This window comes from Danio rerio, chromosome 3 (genome assembly GCF_049306965.1).
Source record: "Danio rerio strain Tuebingen ecotype United States chromosome 3, GRCz12tu, whole genome shotgun sequence".
Lineage (NCBI taxonomy): Eukaryota > Metazoa > Chordata > Actinopteri > Cypriniformes > Danionidae > Danio > Danio rerio.
This window is the reverse complement of record NC_133178.1, coordinates 36,255,304-36,280,000: the sequence shown is the minus strand read 5'-3', so window position 1 is coordinate 36,280,000 and position 24,697 is coordinate 36,255,304. Positions and strand designations below refer to the sequence as shown.

The following is a 24,697-nucleotide window of genomic DNA, read 5'->3' as shown; positions in this document are numbered from 1 at the left end:
TGTTTAATCCTGTTTGCTGCCTGCCTTGTGACTATCTGCCTGTTATTTTGAATATGACTCTGGATTGCCCTTATACATCTGTTGCCCCTGTATTGACTACTGCTTGCCTGACCTCACTAAGAAACCAGCATGTGGATCTGCACCTCTGTTGTCAGCATCACTTCCCCTGTTACAAAAGCAATACGAGCCCAGACTGGCTCTATATGAACAGGCGGTCATGAGAAGAGCAATACATATTACTGCTGATTCCAAAATATTAGCTGTTAGCATCAGGACCAAAAGACCAATAGACCAAAAAAACAATACATTGAAGCTGTCGTTTGTTCCTACCTTGATAAAACTGTTGAACTCTAGCAGGAAAATGCACCTGTAGTATATTCGCACCTGACTGTGGTGTGTGTTTTATATACTTGAAATTCATACATTTATATATAGTCTTATTTTGTAAACAATGTATGTTCTTAATTGTTTTGTTTGTTTTATTTATTTTATTGTCTGCTGCAACTTTGTAGCACTTTTTTGCCCAAAGTTTATCCTAACCTAAATGCATAATACTGCCCATTGCCTAAACCCAACTACTACATTAATCTATTAATAAGCAGCAAATTAGTGCTTTATTGTGTTAAACATCTTAGTTAATGGTTTGTTAATAACCAGAGTTGTACCCTAAAATATAGTGTGATGTCAAAAGATTAAAATTCTAAACCTTTGCAGTTAATATGCGGAGCAACTACAAAAACTAACAAACACTCGACATTGTAAATATGGCTTTCCCCCAAAAAGCTAGACATATTGCACTCCTTCTGTCCCTGTCTCTTTATATATTCAGACTACACCTGCTTAGCCAGTTTGAAATAGCTCCAGTCCTTCTTATCTTGCTTTCTGAGTGTGTGCGTGTCCTTGTGAATCTGTTTTGATGTGTGACTGATGCATTACATGACAGATTTCCATGTGTGACATTCCTTTTCTGTGCAAAATTTGTTATTCTGAGCATTCTGAGGCACTTTGCGCTTGTTTACGTATGTACGTTAATGTGTGTGTGTGTGTGTGTGTGTGTGTGTGTGTGTGTGTGTGTGTGTGTATGTGTGTGTGCAACTCACCATAAATGTTTAATGTAATACAACAAAATTCTTGGAAAATGAGACGGAATATATTCAGCCTATCAGTGTGAGCCAAGGTGCATACCCATAATGCACTGCTGCCTTGCAGATACGCTCGCAAAGTGTGTCATTTAAAGTTTGCTGATTTAATCCGTAATTGTTGTATGTGATGATAATAGCGCCTGGCAGCTGTAGATAATTACATGCTGTTTTTATGCTGCAATTTTTCCCCCGAAATACAATTCCAATTTGCTCTGGCATAAAATGCAGAGGTACTGGCTGTCTGCTGCAAATGCTTTTACCATCAATAGTCACATCATTCTGTGATGTCTAGGCCTGGAATTGAAACATATGTGCTAAGAGATAATGCATTCAACATGTGCTAACACATGCACCATGATAATATATTATAAAGCAGAGGTCAATAAAACGGGGAACAACCTTCCAAGGTCACCGCTTAGTTGAAGTTTTTCTAACAGGAGTAATTCTTATAGGAGTGAAATGTTAGTATTCGATGAGTTGCATACTGTATATTCTGAAGTACTTTATTAAAGACCTAAATGAGATTTTTAACTGAAAGCATCCCATTTTTGGTTGTCCAGATGAAAACCAAGTGAAAAATCTTTCAGCCGTAGAGATGTTTGTCATGCCAAATCTGTGATTTTTTAAAAAAAATTTTTTACAAGTCCCTTAGTCCCTTTTTTTTTTTTTTAACAATACTGTGTCTTTACAATGTCACAAATATTAAATTTATCTGATGATTAAATGTCGAAGAAATAATCATCTGATTTGGAGCCCATACATAAATATATCATTGAATCCAACATATGAATAATATGTAAATGTGAAAGTATACTGCATACAAAATTTGTATTGATATGTTTGAACATATAAACATATAGAAGATATTTGTCATTTAGATTATTGAAAAGTATATGTGTAAACATTATAATATTATAATCTGTAAACTCACACAATATTTTGAAATATGTTTTTTAAATCTGTAAACTCCAAACATAACATTGGTAAGTGTACATAGTGTGAGTATGCCCCAAGCATACATTGTCTTTACTTTTAAGAGACCGAAAGCCTTTGCAGTGACCAAACCTATCATTAGCAGAACGAATCAAAACACTAGTTTGACCAAAGGACCTAAGGGGCATGTAGTGTGGACAGAAAACTGGTCCATTCATTTATTCATTTTTCATTCATTTATTCATTCATTCATTCATTCATTCATTCAATCTTTTTTCGGCTTAGTCCCTTTATTAGTCAGGGGTCGCCGCAGCGGAGTGAACCACCAACTTTTCCAGCATATGTTTAACGCAGTGGATGCCCTTCCAGCTGCAACCCAACACTGAGAAACACCCATACACACTCATTTTACACACATACTATATGGACAGTTTAGTTTATTCAATTCATCATAGCACATGTCTTTGGACTTGTGGGGGAAACTGGAGTACTTGGTGGAAACCCACGTTAACATGGGGAGAACATGCAAACTCCACACAGAAATGGCAACTGTCCCAGCTGGGGCTCAAACCAACGACTTTCTTGCTGTGAGCCGATCGTGCTACCCACCGCCCCGCCGTGCTGCAAAATTGTTCCAATGTTCACTTTAATAATGAAATCAAATTTAGTTCATTTGGTTCCAATAGGAAACATTTTGTTGAATAATAAACTGTATATTGTACCCTAATAAGTCTTCAAGATATGTAACTGCCATTGAAGTGCTGTTTATTTTAGTCGCTGTCACTGCTGTGTTTTCTTTCTTATCATTAGTGCTAAGATTTCCAGATCGCTCCACTGTTGTCCACGGAAAAGCCCAGACTTCGCCATGTGTAGCCCTTACATTATTCAGCAGTGTTGTGGATCTAGACGTCTGGGCTGACTGGGAGTCTTCATGGTCTCACAGTGTTGTCTGCTGAGGTGTGAGGGAGGGAGTGTGTGTGTGTGTGTGTGTGTGTTTGTATCTCTGAGTTTGTTATCAGTGCCTGAGAGCTTGCCAAGGAAGGAAAACAGCCATGAAAACACATTAGATTTTAGATATCTCCCTCTTTCTAAGTCGCCGGCTTTTTTCCTCATGCAAATGGTTCTTTTTCAACATGCTTTTTTTATTCAGCTGTGCTGTGCAAGTTTGGAAAATAAACTCAAATATATTTTTCTTTAAATAGCATGGGCATAAAAAGCTTTGGAACACCTAACCACTGTCAATAAGACAAGCACCTTCCTTCACCAGCTTTAAGACTAAGGGCCCTATCATACACCCGGCGCAATGTGGTGCAAGGCGCAACGCAATTGTTGTTTGCTAGTTGTTTTGCTACCAAGAGTTGTTTTGACGATTTGCGCCACGCTGTGTAAATAACAATTGCATTTGAGCCCATATGTGCACCCATAGGTGTTCTAATCTAAAAAAGGAGGTGTGTTGAGGCGAGTTGCTATTTTGAGAAACTATAATAGTCTGTTCTATAGACCAGAACAAAGCCGGTCTATTGTCCAGCGCAGAGCGTGTTAGTTGTGCACCTCCCTAACACGCTGCTTAATACACACAAGATGTAGAGCAATACACACATCTTTACATATGAAAAAGAATTAAAATGTTAAGAATATATACATTGGATATATTAAGGATATATATAGGTTATAATAATGATATATAGGATATTAATTTGAAGGATAACATATTATATTCTAGCCTTCATACTATAAATATAAAAACCATACTTTCTTGCCTTCTTCATCTCGGGAGGCTTTTTCAGTTCATTCATGACAATTTGCTTTTGTATAATGTTATTATTAGTAGTATTATTTATTATATCTCTATTTATATTTGTTTTAAATCTTTGCGCTTAAAAACGGAATTAATTATTTAAAGGCAAATTGATGTCTGTGCGTACAACACGTTTCCCTATCCACGAGAGTGAAAGTGAAAGTTACTAATTTAACTCATTCTCGCACTGTAGATGCTCTGTTTAACTGTTTTCTTGCTTGTGAAATGCTCAGTTTTTCCACTTAAGCTTACTTTACTTTATGTAAATAGCAAATGCACTAGGGCGCAACACAGCTGGCTCTTAAAGGGACTCTGATTGGCTTGTTTTCAAAACACACCAATAACTCATTAAGAAAAAAAGCTCAACCCTTTTAGACCATGCGCCACTGCGCAAAGCAGATTTTTCTGTCGTTATATTAGCAAAAGTGGATTCTGATACGCCCCTAATGCGTTTGCACCCTGCACTTTGCCCTTTGCGCATGGATCATCAAAATAGAGCCCTAACCGTACGTTCACACCGAAAGCGGCGAGAGCGTCAAAGTAGCCGGAAGTCATTCATTTTCAATGAGAGGCGGCGGCGATACGCGGCGATAAGCGGCGAGGAGCAGCGCGGCGCGTCTTCGCCGGCGTGAGCGTCGAGGAGAGTTGAAATGAAGTCAACTTTATGGTAATGAGCTATGACGCGGTTTGGCGGCAAGCAATCAGAATGAAGACGTCCATCGCTTGATAGCAGTTCAGAGAACACAGACCTGTGAACTTTGGTTCCGACCACAGTTGTTCCCAAGGGTTTGATTATTGCGGTCGCCGGATTTCCAATTATTTACAATTTTTTCCTACAGGAACATACATTAAATAAGTTACTGGCGAGTTACTGATGTTCATTAATGTTATATATTTATCTTAAAAAAGCGGGAATCTCACGCGATGTGACAGTACAAAACAGTACTGCTGCTTCAGGATATTTCAGACATATGGACACATAGTGGATAAATAGAGCAAAGCCACACCACACGCAACTTGATCTTCCATTGTTTTATGAATTTGATAAGAAGTGCGCAACATTTTCACGCTAAAAACATGTCTTATGCAGGAATGTAACTGATATGCTGCAACGGCTCCTTTAAATAAGAGATCGATGTAGCGAGTTTTGACGCTCTCGCCGCAGGAGCTGAAGGCAGACAGCGTTGTCGCCAGGGCGGCCAGAGCGACCTTGGACGCTCTCGCCGCTTTCGGTGTGAACGTACGGTAAGACTTGAGACTTATTTGTTCTTCAAGGCATTTGGCTGCTAGGAGGTATGATCGTTATTTTTAGTCTGTTTGTTGTTGTCTGACTGTGCTTCTGTTGATTTGTTAGAAACCACCTTGGCCAAAAAAAGTTGTAAAAAACTGCTATATAATTGAAATGATATTTATTATTGTCAAAAAAAATACTTTTATAGTTTAATTTAAATCACTAAACACATATTATAGAAAAGGCAAATACAGTTTTTTTTTATTAAACATTCATTAATTTTCCTTCAGCTTAAGGGGGTCACACATAGGATGCATCGCTCGGCACCAAGCCACGCCATGCAGCACCATGCAGTTTAGAATTCTAAACATAGGTTTCTATCATGGTACACTAACTCACGCCGCAAGCCCAGCTATGACTCAGCTACTGTACGTCTCTCTGTTCATATTTCTGCCATGCCACAGAGCGGCATCTGAATAATATCATTTTAAATAACATACAAATGTGCAAATACAAATTTATTAATCCAGGGTCATCACAGCAGAATGAACCGCCAACTTATCCAGCACATGTTTTACACAGCAGATGCCCTTCCAGCCGCAACCCATCACAGGGAAACATCCATACACACTCAATGCACACAATTTAGCCACCCAATTCACCTATATCACATACATTTGAACTTGTAGGGGAAACCGGCACCCAGAGGAAACCCATGCAAACATGGGGAGAACATGCAAATTCAACACAGAAACGCCAACTGACCCAGCCGCGGCTCGAACCAGCGACCTTCTTGCTGTGAGGCGAACGTACCACCCACTGTGCCACCGCTTCACCCCCTAATTTAATTAAATGTAATTAAATTTAATTTAATTTAATTTAATTTAATTTCTAAATACATTTTTGCCATCTTTTCATCACACATGACGGGATTCTTTTAGTTCTTTGAGGTCTGTTTGGTGTATTATGACCCCAGTTTTAACAAAACTCAACTTCTGAGACCCAAATGTGTTGTAGTTGAAGAAACGCTTCATTTAAAAACCAAGCGTCTTTAGCCAGATTTCCAGAGATAAGCCAAATACCCACAATTATTCTCTCAAAGTTCATTGTATCAGTGCTGTGTGTTTGTGCATGGTAATTAAATGGCTGTTAGTTTGGACTCACACTGTTTCAGCCTTCACTAATTAAAGAATCATCCGTTAATTCAGCTGAAATACGGCAGACCTCAGTGCTCACAGAGCTCACCGGCAGGATGCACATAAATTACAGAAATTAACTCTTGCCACCTCCGGGGTGTTACACTTGATGTATATCACTTGATGAATATTCAAGCAGAAAGCTATTTTTTGCTGCAAATCCATGAGATTGTGTATCTAACGACCCTCAGACACTCTCTCTGTGAGTGTTAGCTCCCTACAGCAAAACTCTCTTGAGGAAACTCTGGGAAAATACAAGGAAAGCTCAACAACACAAAACAAACAAACACACACACACACACACACACACAAATACAAGATTTTCTTCAAACACGGTATTTGAAAATCATTGCGTTCGCTTTTTTGAACCCAATTAAAAGTAAACCCTTAATCACTAGTTTCTGAAAGCACAACTATTGAATAAGAGCAGATTCATCTCGCTTTTCTGTTTGTCATAAAAAGACACAAACTTTTTTTTACATGCACAAACAAGACTGAACTAATTCACTAAGTTCTTTAATGTCTATTTTACACTGTAAAACATATTTAGTTTTTCACAACACGTTACTGTAACTTTTCATAGTAAATAAGTTTAGTATCACTTTTACAGGATTTAATTGTAAAAACTCACAATAGTGCATTGTATTCCGAATTTTATAGTGAAATTAATCTAATTAGCATGATTATAGCAAATTACTGTAAAAAGGGCTACATTTTTTGCGTGTTAGTTATAAGAGTTCAAACTCTTTTTATTTCATTCAACATAGACATAAATGCTAATTAACTTTTATACTAGTATTGGGACTTTTTAATATTTAGAAATAACAGAATTTTATCGCAGCGCCAAAAACTATTTGATTACATCTTCAAAAATAACTTGAAAGAAAATCATCCAGTTTTGAAATGACATGAATGTCAAAGTAAATCTTAAAGGTGCAGTGCGCCCAAAAATTATTTAATTTTATTAACATGGAAATATTAAATAATTTTCAATCAACATATCTTTGTGCATTTTTTTTACAGTGTGTATATGTTTTTTGACATGCATGTCTCACTATCAAGGCTTATTAGAGAAGAACGTGTCTGCTAACATATAACAACCCTAAAAAAATTACAGTGCACTGCAGTTACACAGAAATGAACAATAGAGGCAGTAAAAAAAATCCAACAAGTTTAGTTTCTTTTCACACATAAAGTGATTATGTGACATTATCAATTAATGAAGATTCATTTCGGCACAGCTTATTGCATAATGCTAAATATGTTTGCTTCACATATCTATTTTTTTTCTAATGTATAGAAGAAGGTAAAGCAGGATAGTGTTTAAAGGGTTGTCTTTAGCAATCTAATATTACCCTATCACTTAAAATAGACAAGTTAACCTTACATAAAAATGTGAGTAAATCTGTTTTGACTTGTAACTGTTGAGTTCATTTAAAGGGGACCTACAGTATGATGAAAATCGTCTTCTTTAAGCTGTTTGGACAGAACTGTAAGCAGATATAGTGTGTCTACAGTCATATTGGAGTGGTATAAACACAAGAAGTCTCTTTTTAAAAACAATTCTAACAGTATAATAGGACCCAAATACCAGGGATTTTGAAGCCCACTGCAATGTGATGTGGGAGTGCAGCTTTCCCTGCCCATTGAATTGATTGACCGGTACCATGTCTCCATAATAACATGAACACTGTATTCCTGTGTTTTATCCATATAAGTGTTTATCCATAAATCTACGTCTTTTGATAAATCATGTGATCCTGTGCCTTCCTCAAGTGAACAGGCTTTACAATAATATCATATTGAAACAGATTTTGACTTATTAGTAAGGGTAAATGTACGTATACACTCACACTAACATTTAAACTTGATCTCAGTAAAAGTGAGCAGATGTTAAAGAATGTTACAGGAGTAAGCTGTCTGAAAAGTTCCTGAATACTGACTAATTACCTGATGGGCAATTAAAACCTGTTACATCAGTGCAGAGGTCCTGACAACGGCCAATTAAAACACAGCACTGGGGAACCAGGGGTCTAAACCTCAGGACGTGATCTGTCTGCGCACTCATGCTTAAAAGAGCAGCTCTTGGCCCCAAAATGTAATTTAGCGTGCCTGAGATTCACTCAATACATGTCATACTTCTTTTTATGATAGTCCTAGAGTATATTACACACACACACACACACACACACACACACACACACACACACACACACACACACACACACCATTAGCAAATTTTCTCAAACCTGCAAAGAGCTACAAAAAGGGTTCACCTACCAAACCTGATCTCTATTTTTATCATTAAAAACCTTTCATTAATGTTTCTAAGTGTTCATACTTTGTGAGCAGTCAAATGCAATGTCACAATATGAGAATATTTATGCTTTCAAGGTCATGCAGCTTAAAATATCAGTCTGTTACTGCTGTATGCATGCTTTAGCCATTTAGCAGTTGTCAGGCTTTATCACATATTGCACAGCAGAGATCAACATTTGAGAGCAACCTACATTTTCTTAAATTTCAAGGTCACTGCTTAGTCCTCTTTGAAGCTATCCTAACAGGAATAATGGTAATTGTCTTAATGGATTAATTCATCCAAAAATGAAAACTATGTTAATAATTACTCACCCTCGTGTATTTCCAATCCTCTGAGATGTTTGTTCATCTTCGGTACGCAAATTAAGATATATTAGATAAAACATGAGATCTCCTTGCTCTTCCATAGACAGCAACAGTCCTGACTTGTTTAAAGTTCAGACTAATACCAAAATATGTCACTGCAAAATATGAGCTCAGAAATAAAGAAACTTTTGAATAAAGTAATAATTTTTTAATTATGTACCCACAAAATAATTATTTAGCTTGATAATATTTCGACCCAACCCCTGAAATCACATGGAATATTTTGATATTTGAAGTGGAATATTTTCATGTGTTTAAATCAACATGAGGGTGAATTATACATTTTCTTTTTTTTAAATGAACCAACCCTTCACGGGTTTATATCATATGACATACAACTAAAGTCAGAATTGTTAGCGCCCCTTTTAATTTTTGTATTTTTTTTAAATATTTCCCAAATTATGTTTAACAAAGCAAAGAAATTTTCACAGTATGTCTGATAGTATTTTTTCTTCCGGAGAAAGTCTTATTTGTTTTATTTAGGCTAGAATAAAAGCAGTTTTAAGTAAAACATATATTTTAAGGTCAAAATTATTAGCCCCTTTAAGCTAAAAATATCTTGAAAAATATCTAGTCAAATATTATTCACTGTCATCATGGCGAAGATAAAATAAATCAGTTATTAGAAATGAGTTATTAAAACTATTATGTTTCGAAATGTGTTGGAAAAAAATGTTTTCTCTGTTAAACAGAAGTTGGGGGGAAAAATAAACAGGGGGGCTAAAAATTCTGAATTCTAACTGTATATTCCGAAAACCTAATATAAAAAGCAACACTAATGAAAATTAGTGAACACTTCCAGATTACGTACATGTATTGGTCTAATGTTGCACATGGTGATAATTTTCCTAATTATCAGACTCTCATATATTCATTTTCGTTTCGGCTTAGTCCCTTCATTAATCAGGGGTCGCCACAGCAAAATGAACCGCCAACTTATCCACCATATGTTTCAAGCAGTGGATGTCCTTCCAGCTGCAATCCATCACAGAGAAACAACCATATACTCTCATTCACACACATACTCATACACTTCGGCCAATTTAGGATACCCAATTCCACTATAGGCCATTTTGAGGAATGTTCACAATAACAGTGGTCCTAGTTCCTATTTTACATGTTTAATTTCAATAGCTTTTGAGAATCCAAAAAGGTCCACATATTGATAAACAATGTTATGATAGCTGTTTTAACGTGAAGATATGATTGAATTGCCTCTTGTTACACAGTTATGAAATAGTATGATAACAAGCAGGAAATATTCATGGGCCAATGACATTACCACATCAAAATGGTTTATAACAACGAAACAATGCCCTTCTTACTATGAGGTGATCGTGCTACTCACTGTGCCATTGTGACGCCCCCTTAATTATCAGACAAACTTCATTTATTTATTAATTTGACATGGACGTCACAATTACACTGGACAACCAAATGCATTTGTTTAAGTGTTTTAGCAGACTTGCCAGTTCTCAACACCTGTCCACGGGCGGTTTGACATAAAATGAAAATAAAATAGATACAAATACACAACATTATAATTCTTTATGTAAAATTGCTGTAAAGCAAAAGCAAAGGCGGCATGATTAAACAAACTGATTGTAAATTATTTGTGCAAACACTGCTGTTTTGTTTTTAACCACTTTTTAAGAACACTTCTAAAAATATTTATATTACTTTCTAAGTTTAGGCCATCAGGTTAATCATTCCACAATTTGGTTCCTTTAACAGAAAAAAAAAACTGATTGACCAAAAGAGGTCTTACACTTTGGTACAAGGCAGTCACCTTTAGCAGTTGCTCATGTGACTCTGTGAGAGGTTTGATGCCTACTGATTAAATCTGAAAACACCATTAGACCATGATTATTTAAAGATTAAAAAGCCAATTTAAGATAATTAAATTTACTAAAAATATCAAAACTAAAAAGGTAACTATGTTTACATAAAACCTCGCAATATTGCCATCACATAAGCTTATGATATGTTAGAAATCTTCTAATAAACCTTTGAGATTTTATGATCATGAGCTGCTTTATAGTGAGTGAAGTTCTCAGGCAGCAGGTTGTCCAAATCAATACCAAATGGATGAGCCTTTCAGCCACATAGTCAAATTTTGTGACATTTAGTATATTGCACCCTTAAAATGTCACTACTCATTAAGGTCATCGTGCGATTTTGGTCATATTTTGAGCCGAATATAAACTGATGTGACTCTTCTTTGAATCATGCCAAATTTCAGCTTTTTCGTGCACCATTTGCCATGCTGTGCTCATGCAGTGTGCAGGGGGAATGGAGATTTAACTCTCGCAATCTGCAGTCGGGTGGTTGGATGATTTTTCAGACGTGTCCAAAATTTTTGTTGGCCCTCTAGAGTGAATTGCTCAGAGCCACAAACCATTTGTGTGCTTTTCCCCAGACTGCAACAGCAAAAAACAAAAATAGACACATACACACATCCAGGTTTGCATGGGGTGCAATATTAAAGGATATAATGTCCATCCTATTCAATTCAATTCAATTCATCTTCGATTTTATAGTGCTTTTACAGTGTAGATTGTGTCAAAGTAGCTTAACATAGAAGTTCTAGAAAATTGTTATTGCTTCAGTCCAGATTTTAGAGTTTAAGTTCAGTTGTAGTTTGGTTTAGTGTGATTTAATTTTCACTGATGAAAGTCCAGTCACTGAAGAGAAAATCCATCGATGTGCAGCTCCACAAGTCCCAAACCAAGCAAGCCAGTGGCACCAGCAGTGAGGAACAAACTTCACCAATTGACGAAAGTGAAGGGGGAAAAACTCTAGAGAAACCAGGCTCAGTTAGGCATGAACATTTATCCTCTGGCCCTCCTAGCATCACACTTCTCCCCATTAAGTGGCATAAATGCATTACTGTATATACTGGTTTGCCAACCACCATTAAACAAAAAATCTGAAAAATGGAGTGTGACATGTTGACTTCACACGTATAGTGTGTGTGCAGTGAATTGTGAGTTAAGGTTTTACATTGCATGCAATCTTTCTGTACAGAGTGATTTTGTACCTTTCTGAAATCACACACTGTATTGACCTCATTGAAGTTCTTAGCCTTTGTGCACTGTTCAAATTTACTACCCTTTTGTTATGTTAGGAATGAAAACATCCAATGAATTGAAACTGCTGTGAAAAATACATCACATAAATAAATAAAAAAATATATATATATATATTTTGCCTGAATTTGTTAATCAACCTCAGTCCTGATCAAAACTGCTAAATTGTTTAGAAAAAAATAAGATTTTAACTCTTTAATTGCCAAATTCACAAATGATGTCACTGATTTGGTGAAAAAAACACAAAATGATGTATTTTCAACATAAAAAGTAAGTATGGACTGGATTTGTTTACCTTTAATCACATTCTTGGACATGTGAATGATTAGTAACAACACTGGCTTTGATGCGTTGTTAGATTAATTATTTTTTTTCACAAAATTATTTTCTTTTTTTTCATAATTTACAGTTGGTGGCTGTTTTTGCTCTATTGACTTCCATTGTAACCACATTTGATGTTGCATAAATACACAGTCTTTGTTTTTATTTACTCCATGTAGTTCTGAGAGCTGAGATGCATATTTTGTTTTTCTCTGACAGGTTAGTGCATACAGTCACTCTCGCACACTCATTTTAATTTGTTGTTAAACTCCATATAAACTCCAGAAACTAAGCTTTTGTTTTGGGCAGGCCTATCTAAAGGGTTAATGGTGCCAACTGATGATATAAATTTGGCCTCTTAACAACAGGGAAAACTACCAACAGTCAAAAATGCATGATTATATTGTGTCATGGTTTTGTAATCAAAAAATGTAGTTATAATGAAAGTCAATGGGGCAAAAACACCACCAACAGTAAATTAGTGAGAAAAAAAGAAAATTGATTAAAAACAAGGCATCAAAGGCAATGATGTTTCATATGTCTAAGACGTTGATAAAAGATTGAAAAAATCCAGTCCACAATTACTTTTTATATTAAAAATACTTCATTTTGTGTGTTTTTTCACCGAATGAGTGACTTTATTTATGAATCTGGAAATTAAAGAGTTAAAAACCTGTAATTTTTGTAAACACAATTTTCACATTTTCAAAACGTAGTTTTGATCAGGACTAAGGTTGATTAACAGATTTATGCAAACATTTTTGAAAAAAAAAATCTGATGCATTTTTACAACAGTTTAATGTAGTGGATGTTTTTATTACATAACAAAAGGGTAGTAAATTTGCCCAGAGTGTATCATTGAGTTCTTTAATAATTTCAAAGCATTTTCTCAAAATTTGTGATAAAATAAGATTTGTCACCAAAAAAAATTCTGTTTGTTAAAACACAGAAAAGGTTATGGCCAAATCAAGACACAAATTTACCCCAGAGTGGATGAAAACATCCTCAACAGCATATAAGGGTTAAATAGACTGATCTTCCACAAAAGCACAGGCTTATTTGCAGATACTCAAATGGGCAGTTGGTACACTTCCTAATTGTTTTATTTTCTAAAACTTTCAGTTTTAGTTTTTCTTTCAGCCACAATCACTGCTATTCTCTAATTTTGGCCACAGTGTTTTCCACAATACAAAGAGATTTTGGTGTCTTTATTGTAAAGCAATGTTTTTAAGCTGTTCTCTAATTTTGATCTCTCATACTCAATGTATGTTTATCTGTACAAATTTGTGTGATTATATATTTCTACACTCTAAGCGATTTTTTTCCAGCAGAATAGAGTGAGTTCAGTGGGTGATGTAAAGAAAAAAGATTGCTTTAAGAAGAGGAGGGAAAAAATCTGCCACTGTTTGTGACATCCAAACGCCGGCGCAGCCTCCCACACACTAGATGTTCATCAATAAAGATGCCCTGCGTTCAGACCTAACAGAAGGTTTGCTTCTTTAAGAGCAGATCTGAAAAAAGATTGTACAGTTCGTCAGCAGATAGGTAAACCAGGGCAGCGGTGTGTCTGATGCTGCTTAATTATGGACGTCAGCTCCTCAGTGGAGCCGCAGCCTGAAGAAAAGTGAAATTGATAGAAAGAATTGTTCTTTGATCAGCTTTTGTTGTGTTGTGCTGGAAGATCAGAGTGTGTAGGCCTGTACTTGTCTTCAGTTAATAGAGGCTCAGTGCTGCTGCTCTCAAGGGATTTGTCTGGTTCTTTGGAAATATTTCCCTGGGGGGAGAAAACAATCTTACATGTGCATTCAGTGTTTCATGAAGAGTGACAGTCCACTGTGAAAATTTGTCTAAACTGGATTGTGAACACAATGCCTATAAAACCAGAAAACAAAGTTCATCCAGAAATGAAGCTGGCGTAAACCTGTTACACTTTCTTTAAAACAAATACATTTATTGTATTGGTTATTTTTAAAGTTTCACGAAACCCTGGAGTATTTTTTTTTTAGATTTTAACAGATTTGTGTGTGTTGAGCATCAACGTTAAAACCAGTCAGCTTTAATTGTGAGGAAAACTGGATAAGTTTGAGCTTTAGCCAGCTAATTTCAACTTCTGTGTTTAAAATCATTTTTGGGGCGGGATCAAAATCTGTGATGTAGCACACATCTGATAGTGGAGTAATGACTCGTCGGTTTCTCATTATTATTCATAGCAGAGTTTTCTTATCCTATGAGAAGACCCTGCTTCTTAATTATTTATGAGAGCACGTGCTTTCCAAAGGCAAGACAGAAATGCCAAGCTGTGAGACCCAATGACTGCGTGGGACTGCGTACGGCATGGGTTGTTTGTGTTTGTTTACATGATCCATGGGGTTTGTTGCATGTTTTTCCCCGCGATGCTGTCAGGGTCAATACAGCAAAGCTGTTGTTTTGCAGCAAGCATTTTTGTTGGCAGAGCTGTACGAGAATTAGAGAATGGCAAACTTTTATCAGTTGAGTTTGTTGCCATTCAGACACATCGCCTATCCCTGCTGCAGTGTTCACCATATGAGTAAAATTCTTCTGAGAACTGGCAGGGATAATAGTTGAAATAGACAGGGCAAGCGACCTGCTTTACTGCTATCCACTATCTCTGCATTCAGACCGGGGATTCAGGAGGAGAGAAGTCCTCCTCATTTATAGTGTTTACATGGTTATCTGTATAATGATATAACAGATTGTGGTTGTGTGTATATGAAATTACGAATAACAAATGTAGCAGGACACTAAATTACTTACTTTATTTCTTTGCATTTTTACATCGTAAACTATAAAATCATGTGTCTCTTCAAAGTTTGTGTCTCATTATGTGAGCCAACTGACACTTCCCCTCATTTTACCCTGTTCTGGCAGCCAATTCCACTTCCCCCTCTACTCGCAGTGCTCCACACCCATCATGAAGCATCTTTTTTTTTAAATTCTGAGGTACACTTTAACCGAAAGAGGGGTGTTTCGTGACCCTTTGATGTCAGCCTTATTCTAGTATGTGAGCTGCTTAACCAATATTATTCAAATGTTTTGAATTAGTTTTATGTAAGAAAACATCTTGATCACTTTGTTAGGTGTTGAGTTTCAATTTTAAAATGTTTTGAAATTAGTTTTACTTTTAGGCTAAAATAGTTACTTTATAGTTTTGTTCTAGTTATAAATTGTGTTTCTTATTTTATGTGTCTGCGTCAGTGCTTTAAAATCTTTTATTTTTGCAATTTAATTTATTTTAAAAAATTTGTGACGTTCTGATTTTATCAGTTGTTTTTATGTTTTTTATACGTTTTGAAAAACAATTCAGCTTTATTTTCATTTATTTCAATATGTAAAGTTATACAAATTAACACATTAATGTGGCTAAGTTTTTACTTTTCATTTTTAGGGGTCAGTTGCACCTATAAGATTTCTGTCACAGTGACAAGCTGTCACACCTTTCCCATGTAATTCTACAGTAATTCGTTGTAAATGCTGTGAACTAATCTGTTGGTCTATAGTTCTAGAATTTTATAGTTGAGATGGTAACAAAACAACTACAGTAATAAATATTAATTAATAATTCCTTACATTTATGTAGCTCTTTTTTGGACACTCAAAGCACTTTACACATTATTTGGGCGGAATCTTCTCATCCACCGCCAGTGTGCACAATCCACCAAGATGACGCAAGGGCAGCCATATTGGGCCAGACTGCACACCACACACCAGATAATTATTATAGAATAACAGAGTAACAAAGCCAATTATGATATGGGGATGGTTAGGTGGCCATGATGGACAGAGGCCAGAAGGCAAATTTGCCTAGGATAGATTAAACCCCTACTCTTTTCTGAAGGACATCCTGGGATTTTTAATGATGACAGTTAGTCAGGATCCTGGTTTATCGTCTCATCTGAAACACAGCGCTTACTGAGCAGTGCAGAGTCCCCATCAGTATACTGGGGTTGTTAGGACCCACAAAGACCACAGGTTGAGCGCCCCCTGCTGGTCTCACTAACACCACTTCCGGCAGCAACCTAGCTTTCCAGCCTGATCTCACGAGAAAACGTAAGTATTTTACGTTTTGCCAGTTTAGTGGCTAATTTGTACGAATTTGTACGAGTTCAGTCGTACGAAATGGTACGATTTTAAAAAGGAGGCGTGGCACCTGACCCCACCTCTAACCCTAACCGTCATTGGGGGATAAGCAAATCGTACTAAATTGTACGAATTAGATCGTACGAATTCATACGAATTAGCCACTAAATGAAAAAGTTACGAATTGCCGTGAGATTGTGTTGAGCTTTCCCATGTCAGGTACTAACTGGGTGCAGTCCTGATTAGCTTCAGTGGGTGACCATGTAAGAGTTGCAGAGAGCTAGCCAGCTAATATATACAAACAACCCAATGCTGTTGTTTCTGGGTACAGGGTATAGGGTACATTATATTATACTACAATCCATTTTAGTAAAAACTAAAGAATACTACAATATACAGTATTAGTATACTACAATATGCTGTAGCATTTATTAAAAAAAAAGAGTTATAAAGTACACAGGATATACCTTTTTTCCATAGCATGGTTCAGAAATAATTACTAAAGTGATTTTAATGTGTGATTAGTGCTTTTAAAGAAAAAAAAAATTCTGAAACTCAATATATCCCTTACCTATACTGTGTTTGTGTTTATTACTAAGAATTTATCTACTTGGTAGACAAAGTAAACGTCAATGGAAAGTCCACATCATGACAGAAACAATGTTTGCGCGTGTGTGTGTTTCTCAGCAGGACTGTCAGGTAGCCAGGTTAGATATTACTGATGCCTCAGTGACACATCCCACCTTATCCATCACCCACTGACTGAACACTACCACCGTCTGCTCAGTTTCTCACATACACACACACACACACACACACACACACACACACACACACACACACACACACACACACACACACACACACACACACACACAGTAAAGCTTTCACCATCACAAATGCTCACAAACACATACGCTGGAGTTTTAAGGGGACGAAAGCTGCTTTTTCTCCTCTTTTTCGGCTCTTCGTGCAGTGAGCTGTGGATAATGAGAGAGCAAGAGAGATTGGCAGGAAGCTTTCCGTAATCAACCCAACCCACTAGAGCTTCCTCCTTCGCTCCCTCCCGCTCTGGCTCTTTCTTTTACTGTCAATGCTTTGGACGTTTTCACTCATCCTTTTGGCTTTTCTGTCAATGCCTTGGACATTTTCACTCATACGGGTAACTGTTTTGGGAATGGATTGGAATGATGGTGGGGTGAGGCTGGACATAAGAGATAGAAGAAGTGATGAGCAATGAAGAACAAGAAGAACCAGGTTGGGTACATTTGCTCTTTTTCCTTATTTTCTTTAGTTTGATCATTCAGTCACACTTTACAATAAGCTTTAATTAGTTGATTGTACTTGACATATTTGTTAATATGAACTAATAATGAACAATTCTTGCAGAGCTTTTATTAATAGTCGTAGTTAAACATTATTAAAGAGCAAATTCATGAAAGGTAACATTAGTTAATGAAGACTGAACAACTTTATTTTCATTATCTAGCATTAACATAAATGGTAACACCCAGTATAAGTAACACCATTTACTGCTTTATCACCAGAGTAGGGTGTAAGGCGTTTCACAGTAATGCTTTATTCTATTCTAATTACATTTTTGAGAAATGCCATGTATGCATGTAACAAATTCTATTTGAAGTTTTTTTGTAATTTGATTAAAGTTAGTTAAGTCAATGTAACTGTGTCACTTACGTTACAAATATAGTTTTTAGAAGAAAAAAAAGCTTCTTTCAATTCACATTTTCTGCTGCAACGTCAGTTAATAAGCATGCGCTTTTACAAAGCTGGAGAATGCAAGCTGAAATGGTTGCTGACGAGATTGGCTTCTTCAAGTGAAAAAACAGAGATTACTTTGATTTCATTGAGCGTAACAACTAAAATATCGTTCTAAAATGCAGTCTAAAGAACTTTGACTGCTTTTAGCTAAACCAGCAACTTGTTCAAGCACTTGAGTAGAAAGCATTCTATGATAATACTCGTCACCAGAGGACACCAATGCCTAAAAACACAGCGGCCTAACTCTGCCCAAACAGGCTAAATTATGTAAATTATATATGCACACACTCGCATTTCCTAGGTGCACCCAGTTGAAAACAGCAAGTCACGTGACAAAAGCTAACCAATCAGCTTCATGCATTGGAATATATAAAAATTTTTAAACTATACCTCTGACAATCACAGAACATCCAAACACTGCAGTACTTTTTCATACTATGGATGTCAGTGCCTATAGTTGTCTTCTAAATTTCTTCTTTTGTGTGAGAAAAAAAGACAAACCGGTTTGGAAAAAGTGAATGATGAGAGAATTTTAAGTTTTGGGTGAACTCTTTTAAGTATTTTGAATACTGTGATCAACCCAGTGTAATGTTTTTCAGTGAATATATGTTTTAAAAGTAACTACAAAGTAAAGTAATTAGTAATCTGATTACTTTTTACATGAAGTTACTAGTAATGTAATCAGATTATAATATTCCAGTAGTAATCAGTAATTTGTAATCTACTTTAAGTAACTTCCCAACACTGATTATAACCTTCCTATTATTAAGATATTAACTGTCTATTAGCACTTATGAAATATAGTTTTTCATCCCTAATCTAACCCAGTAACTCAACCCATCTACTACCTTAATTTATTAATAAGCATTTAATTCATTTTTTATTAAGGTAACAGTTTTAGTTATTGGTTCCTTAATAGTATAAATTGTATAGTAAAATAAGGTATGACCACAAAAATAAATAATAAATATATTGTTAATTGTTTATTCATGTTAATAATAATAATAATAATTATTATTTTTATTATTATTACTATTATTATTATTATTATTATTATTATTATTATTATTATTATGGTATTAAGTAATGTACATCAACTAACATGAACTAATACAACCTTATTGTAAAGTTTTATTAATAATTCTCTTTTATTACTCATTTAAAGTGGAATAAGGAATGGCTTTGTCAGGGAAGTAATGTGGTGGATGGGATTGGATGTGGTCTGTTTAAACTGTGAAGTATTTATACATTCCAACAATCTGAAACCACTAATGAAAGTTATTCTCTTTTATATTCAACTAGCTTAATGCTACATCTTTCAATACAGCAGATTAGGTTAAAATAGATTGTTGAGTGTATTCAAGATTTTTTTTCTTTAATGGCAAAAGCACTTTAACTTTATTGACTCAAGTTTTTGACAGATTTCATATGCATGTTCCTTAGTATTATTGGAATGATGATGGGATAGAGTTGGGCAAAATAGATACTGTATGAAAGTAATAAGCATTGAAGAGCACGAAGAGCCAAGTTGGGTGCAAAACTGATTATTTTTTTTCTTATTAAGTCCTGAAATGTACAGTTTATTTTGCCAGCTCACATTGTTATTCTTTAGAAATTCATTTAACTATTAATTTAACAATGGATCTGTGCAAGTTAATCCACTCATTCACTCACTATCCTATGGCTTAGTCCCTGAAATTCACCACAGCAGAATGAACCGGCAAATTAATCCACAAAAAAAAAAAGTTTGTTTTGGTAATTTTCAATCAAAGTCTGACCATTTGCTTCTATGTTTTTAATCACACGCCTCATACCATTTGTATACTATGAGGAAATGTTGTGCAAAAAGAAAGCGCTGCCCCCTACTCAGTATTCAGTTTTAGCTGGAAGTACATCAACATACTGAATTGAAAGTCACAGTAACTTCCAGTTCACACAGATTTAACTTTGTTTAGATGTTCTTCACCAATGCTACTTTAAATCTGGAATGGCTTTGTATATTTGCCATTTTTCAGGCTCTGTTTTGATTGTGGAGATTATTTGCATTGCTTGGGTTTCAAGTGTCTGGGACCACTAATGAAAATGATTGTTTTGTATTCAATTATAGTTAAATGCTGTTTTCATTAGAGCATATTAGTTTAAGTGAAAAGTTGAGTGTTTTCAGTGTTGTGTCTCTTAATGGCAGCAGCACTTGGACTTTATTAACTTAACAAGTTTTTGTTTTTATTGGATTTTGAGCTTGATGATTCATAAATTTTCTTTTAGATTTTCAAAATAATTCCTTTCAGCTTAGTCAAGTTTAATATTGTGTTTTATAAGGCTTGATTTTATATTTGATCCGATTTGATCTAATAGTGTATGTCTGTATATCAGCATTTAATATTATTGAGCTACTATTATAGTTTTTAGAAACAATTTTATCATCTATTTAAAAATATTTTTGAGCTTTATTTTTAGAACTAAATAAACATGCTGCATTACCAACTACTGCAGAATCCAAAATATTTCATTTGATATTTAAATTATATATTCATTTTATTATTTTTTATTATTTTTTTGTATTTTATTATTATTATAATTCTTTTTAATTATTCTAGCAATAGAACTAGATATTTGAGATCATATATTTTCTCTGACTTTTGAAGCCCAATGTATATTTGCTCTCACAGTAAACACATTAGTCTTGTCGTCCACTGAAGCGGGGGTCGGGGAAGAGACTCAAATTGCCTGTGAGGGTTTTTGTGCATCTGCAGAAAGAAATAAGACCATTTCCCCTCCCACCAATCAGAGCGTTTAGAGAAGAGACAGAAGCTAAGTAGCATCAATGCTGGAGGTAGGATGTGAAAAGAAAAAGGAAAGTAAAAAGGAGCAGATTGAAGCAATGTAACAAAACAAAGTAATAACTGCAATCTAGATTGGAAAATAGACATAATATAGAAAGAAGAAAAGAATTGGGGCCGAAGAAATAAGGTGTATATCTACGAAAACAGTGATTGCTAAGAGATGTCATATTACATAAAAAATATTGGCATCTATGAACCTTCAACATCCTAGAGACGTTTCTGTTAAACAAAAGACTCTTTAGAGTGGAAACATTAGCTTGTTCAGGTGTATTTGATTAGGGTTGGAGCTAAAATCTGCAGGACACCGGCCCTACAGGAGCAAGTTTGGTGATCCTTACGTTAGGGCTTCCCCTACCATAATACACCTAAAGCACAGATTGCACTAAAACTGGTTAATGGCAGGGAAGCGTTTTCTCTCGTTAACTGCTGGAAAAGAGTTAACAAAAACATTTATTGATTTTACGCACACGATGATACCAGCCATACAGTACATGTAAAAGTTAAGCAGACTCGCAAAAATTTGCAACATTTTGTTGATTTTGTGTTGTTTTCAGCGATTGTGGAATTGCAAACAACTAGTGGGTCTAAATTTCTTACTTTAAAATAGTTTTAAATAAATTATTATTTTATTTCAGCGAAACTAAAACAAATAAGGCTTTCTGTAAAAGAAAAAAATATTATTGGCAATAGTGTGAACATTTCCTTGAATATCATTTGAGAAATATTTTTAAAAGAATTGAAATTTCACAGGAGAATAAATATACTGTCAATTATATATATATATGAAAAAAAATCAAAATTTTCTAAATTCGTCATCACCAGGGCCCAGTTTGTCAAAAGTAATTCAGTGAGATTTTGTATTACAGATTAGATCAAATCTTGGAAATGTTTTTTTATTTATTTATTTTTTCAAAAGTAACAGAGTAAAGTAACTTTTTTTTATTAAGATCAGACCATGTAATTCAATCTCACGTTTGATTTTAATCAAACCTGCTCATTGGGTTATTTAAAACCTTCAGATTGGGATCTATTTGCTTAAAAAAAAAAAAAAAAAAAAAAACTGTATTATCCTGCTCCCATCAGAAGGGGGGATTCAGTTGTGATTTACTTAACCAAATAAACCATATCAAATTTTATAAAGAGTTTTATTTTTAAGTAAATGATCACAAACGTAATGGTTACTGATTATATTTAAATTTAAATATATACTCAAAGCCTTTATGAAGCATGTTACATCTAATGAGATACTGTATGGTAAACAACAATTACAAAACAATATCAAAGCAGTATTGCATTAGAACGGACTGAAAAATGTCAAATGTTTGTTGATTGCAGTGTTTCTGTTTCTTACCATTAAAACAAACAGTGGTGGTTTGTGGCCACTGCGATTTTACCTACCTGTTGTTCTATGCTACGCCAGTAGGCTACACTGTTGGTTCCATTTAAGGCTCTGGTAAACAGGATTTGGTAATCCTGAAATGTGGTACTAGGATTACAGGTTTCTCGATCAGGTTTTTTTGTTGAGTCATCTGAGTTATTTGATTTTGAATATCTACAGATACCGAAACCCTATCCGATGCTTCTATAATACATACAAAAAAGAATAAAGAAGAGCGGATCCAGGATATTCCTTATTTTTTATTTATTACACCTTATTTTAAACATTCAACTACTTTGTAAACAAACATAGCACTTTAGTTAGCTTGAACCATCAAGTAATAAATAACATTGATTCTTCACTTTTGGATTTTAGTGAAAAAGTAAATATAAAAAAAATCAAATTTAAAACAAATAGCATCTCAACTAAAAAATACCCAGCTGGCAATCCCAAGTTTACATATATTACAGTTTGCTATGGCAATGTTGTCATCATGAACTTTATAATACCACAAGACCGCAGATATACTCATGCTTTCCACTTCAAGCTGCTTCCGTGTTCTACTTTGCCAGCATTTACCAATATCATCTCTGCAACAAGGTGATGTCATGTCGCATGCCTTGCTGTTTCTGTGAGATGTCAAGAAAGAGGTCTAACTCTGTGCCACCACAAAACTATAGATATGTTAAAAACATAATGACAATATTAGTAAACATACTCGAGTCCTGATTGGGATGTAACGTCTGATTCCAATCCAGTCTGAATCCGCATGATGGGGCCCGATTTACAATCACGTGATCAGATCTGGACAACCCTAATTTGGATCACATTGATCCAACCCAGTGTTCTTTTAAAAAACTGTCATACAAGTAAGATAGATTTGTTAATCCTGGATAGCAAAACATGGCATTTCCAAATCGGTACCGATTTGATCCAGATTAAATATTTAGAAAAACTAGGCCCAGGTCAGAGTTACCACAGAAATCTGAATGATGCCTTACTCTTATCTGGCAAAAAAAAAAATGTATTTAAAATCGTTTCTAGAATGTAATGACAAAATCTGTGATCGCAACTGAGAATCTCGATTGCAAACAGTACAGCACATTACACTGACTTGTCATTGCAGCCTGCAGTCAAACAAACACACAGAAATAGTTACACTTCACTATTTGTGGTGTAATGGCCAGCTCTGAGTGTTTTATTTAAGCAGGCTATAAACTGATGAATTATCTAGAAAGAAAGACTTTGGTGTAAAATTATGCTAAAAAGGGGGAATAAATCAAAATAGAGCTTTATTAAAAGATCATTAGCACTTTGAACAATCCAGGCAATTAGCAAAGGCTTTTGTGCTAGATTTAAGGAGGAATCAACTGAAGGAAAAGAGAAAAGGAAAGAAAGAGCTAGCAAAAGAGAGAGGAGAGGGAAAGATGAAGATGGAAAGAGCGAAAGAGAGAAAGGCTGCGTTTGGCACTTTAGGGGCCATGTGATGATAAATGCTCCAGTGCCACATGCCAAAATGCACCTTGTTCAGCGTGAGCTATGCCATATTTTTAGCCAATCACAGTGAAGGGAAGGTTGAAGCTAACAAGACATCAAGTGCTCCACCAAAATCCCTCAAGCCTCCCTCGTCACAGCCCATTCCTCCAGTTCGGGCCGCCCATAAGTCATTCTCCTCTCTTCTGCTTCCCGTTTCAACACTTTTCTCTTCTGACTACCCCTTGTCCCAGTTCTGCATGTTGTCTCCATTATTTTTTGCCTTCCTCGTTCTCTTTCACTACAGGCTTTTCCCTTGTGGTTTCAGATCTGACTTTTGACTTGTGTTGGATGGAAACTCTTGTTTTTATTGCTGTTGAATCCCAAAGATCTCTTCTGAAATGAAGCTGGAATAATAGTGAACCTTCTGCTCTTGCTGCAACATCAGTGGCTATTGGAGACAAACACACACACAACATTTGACATTTGGTAGCTTTCTAAAGGCCCCTCTGCTGTGATCATGCTGAAAAGGATGTCAGAATGGAGAGATGATCCGCTGAGGAAGATCGTAAACAGTTTTGGACGAACACTCTGGCTTTTTGTAACGCAGAGTTGTGCTTGCGGTATATTTGATTGTGTGTTTGGACCTGTTGGTGTGTGGGCGATTGCAAACAGGTATAAAATATGAAGGACATTTTAAATGAATCACCATTGCTTTCTCAAACCAAAAA

General features: G+C 35.5%; 1 protein-coding gene across 26 annotated transcripts in view; it reads left to right on the top strand.

The window, feature by feature from the left end:
• Positions 1 to 24,697, top strand: part of srcin1a (SRC kinase signaling inhibitor 1a) — a 244,222-nt gene that overhangs the window by 65,323 nt on the left and 154,202 nt on the right. For 7 of the 26 annotated variants that reach the window (XM_073944794.1, XM_073944786.1, XM_073944782.1 and 4 more), the window contains exon 1: positions 17,604 to 17,750. The exons of the other annotated variants lie outside the window; for them this stretch is intronic. In XM_073944794.1, the coding sequence (XP_073800895.1) occupies positions 17,723 to 17,750 (28 nt within the window). In that variant the 5' untranslated portion in view covers positions 17,604 to 17,722. Of the gene's footprint in view, positions 1 to 17,603; positions 17,751 to 24,697 lie in introns of those variants that run through there. 26 annotated transcript variants of the gene reach the window in all.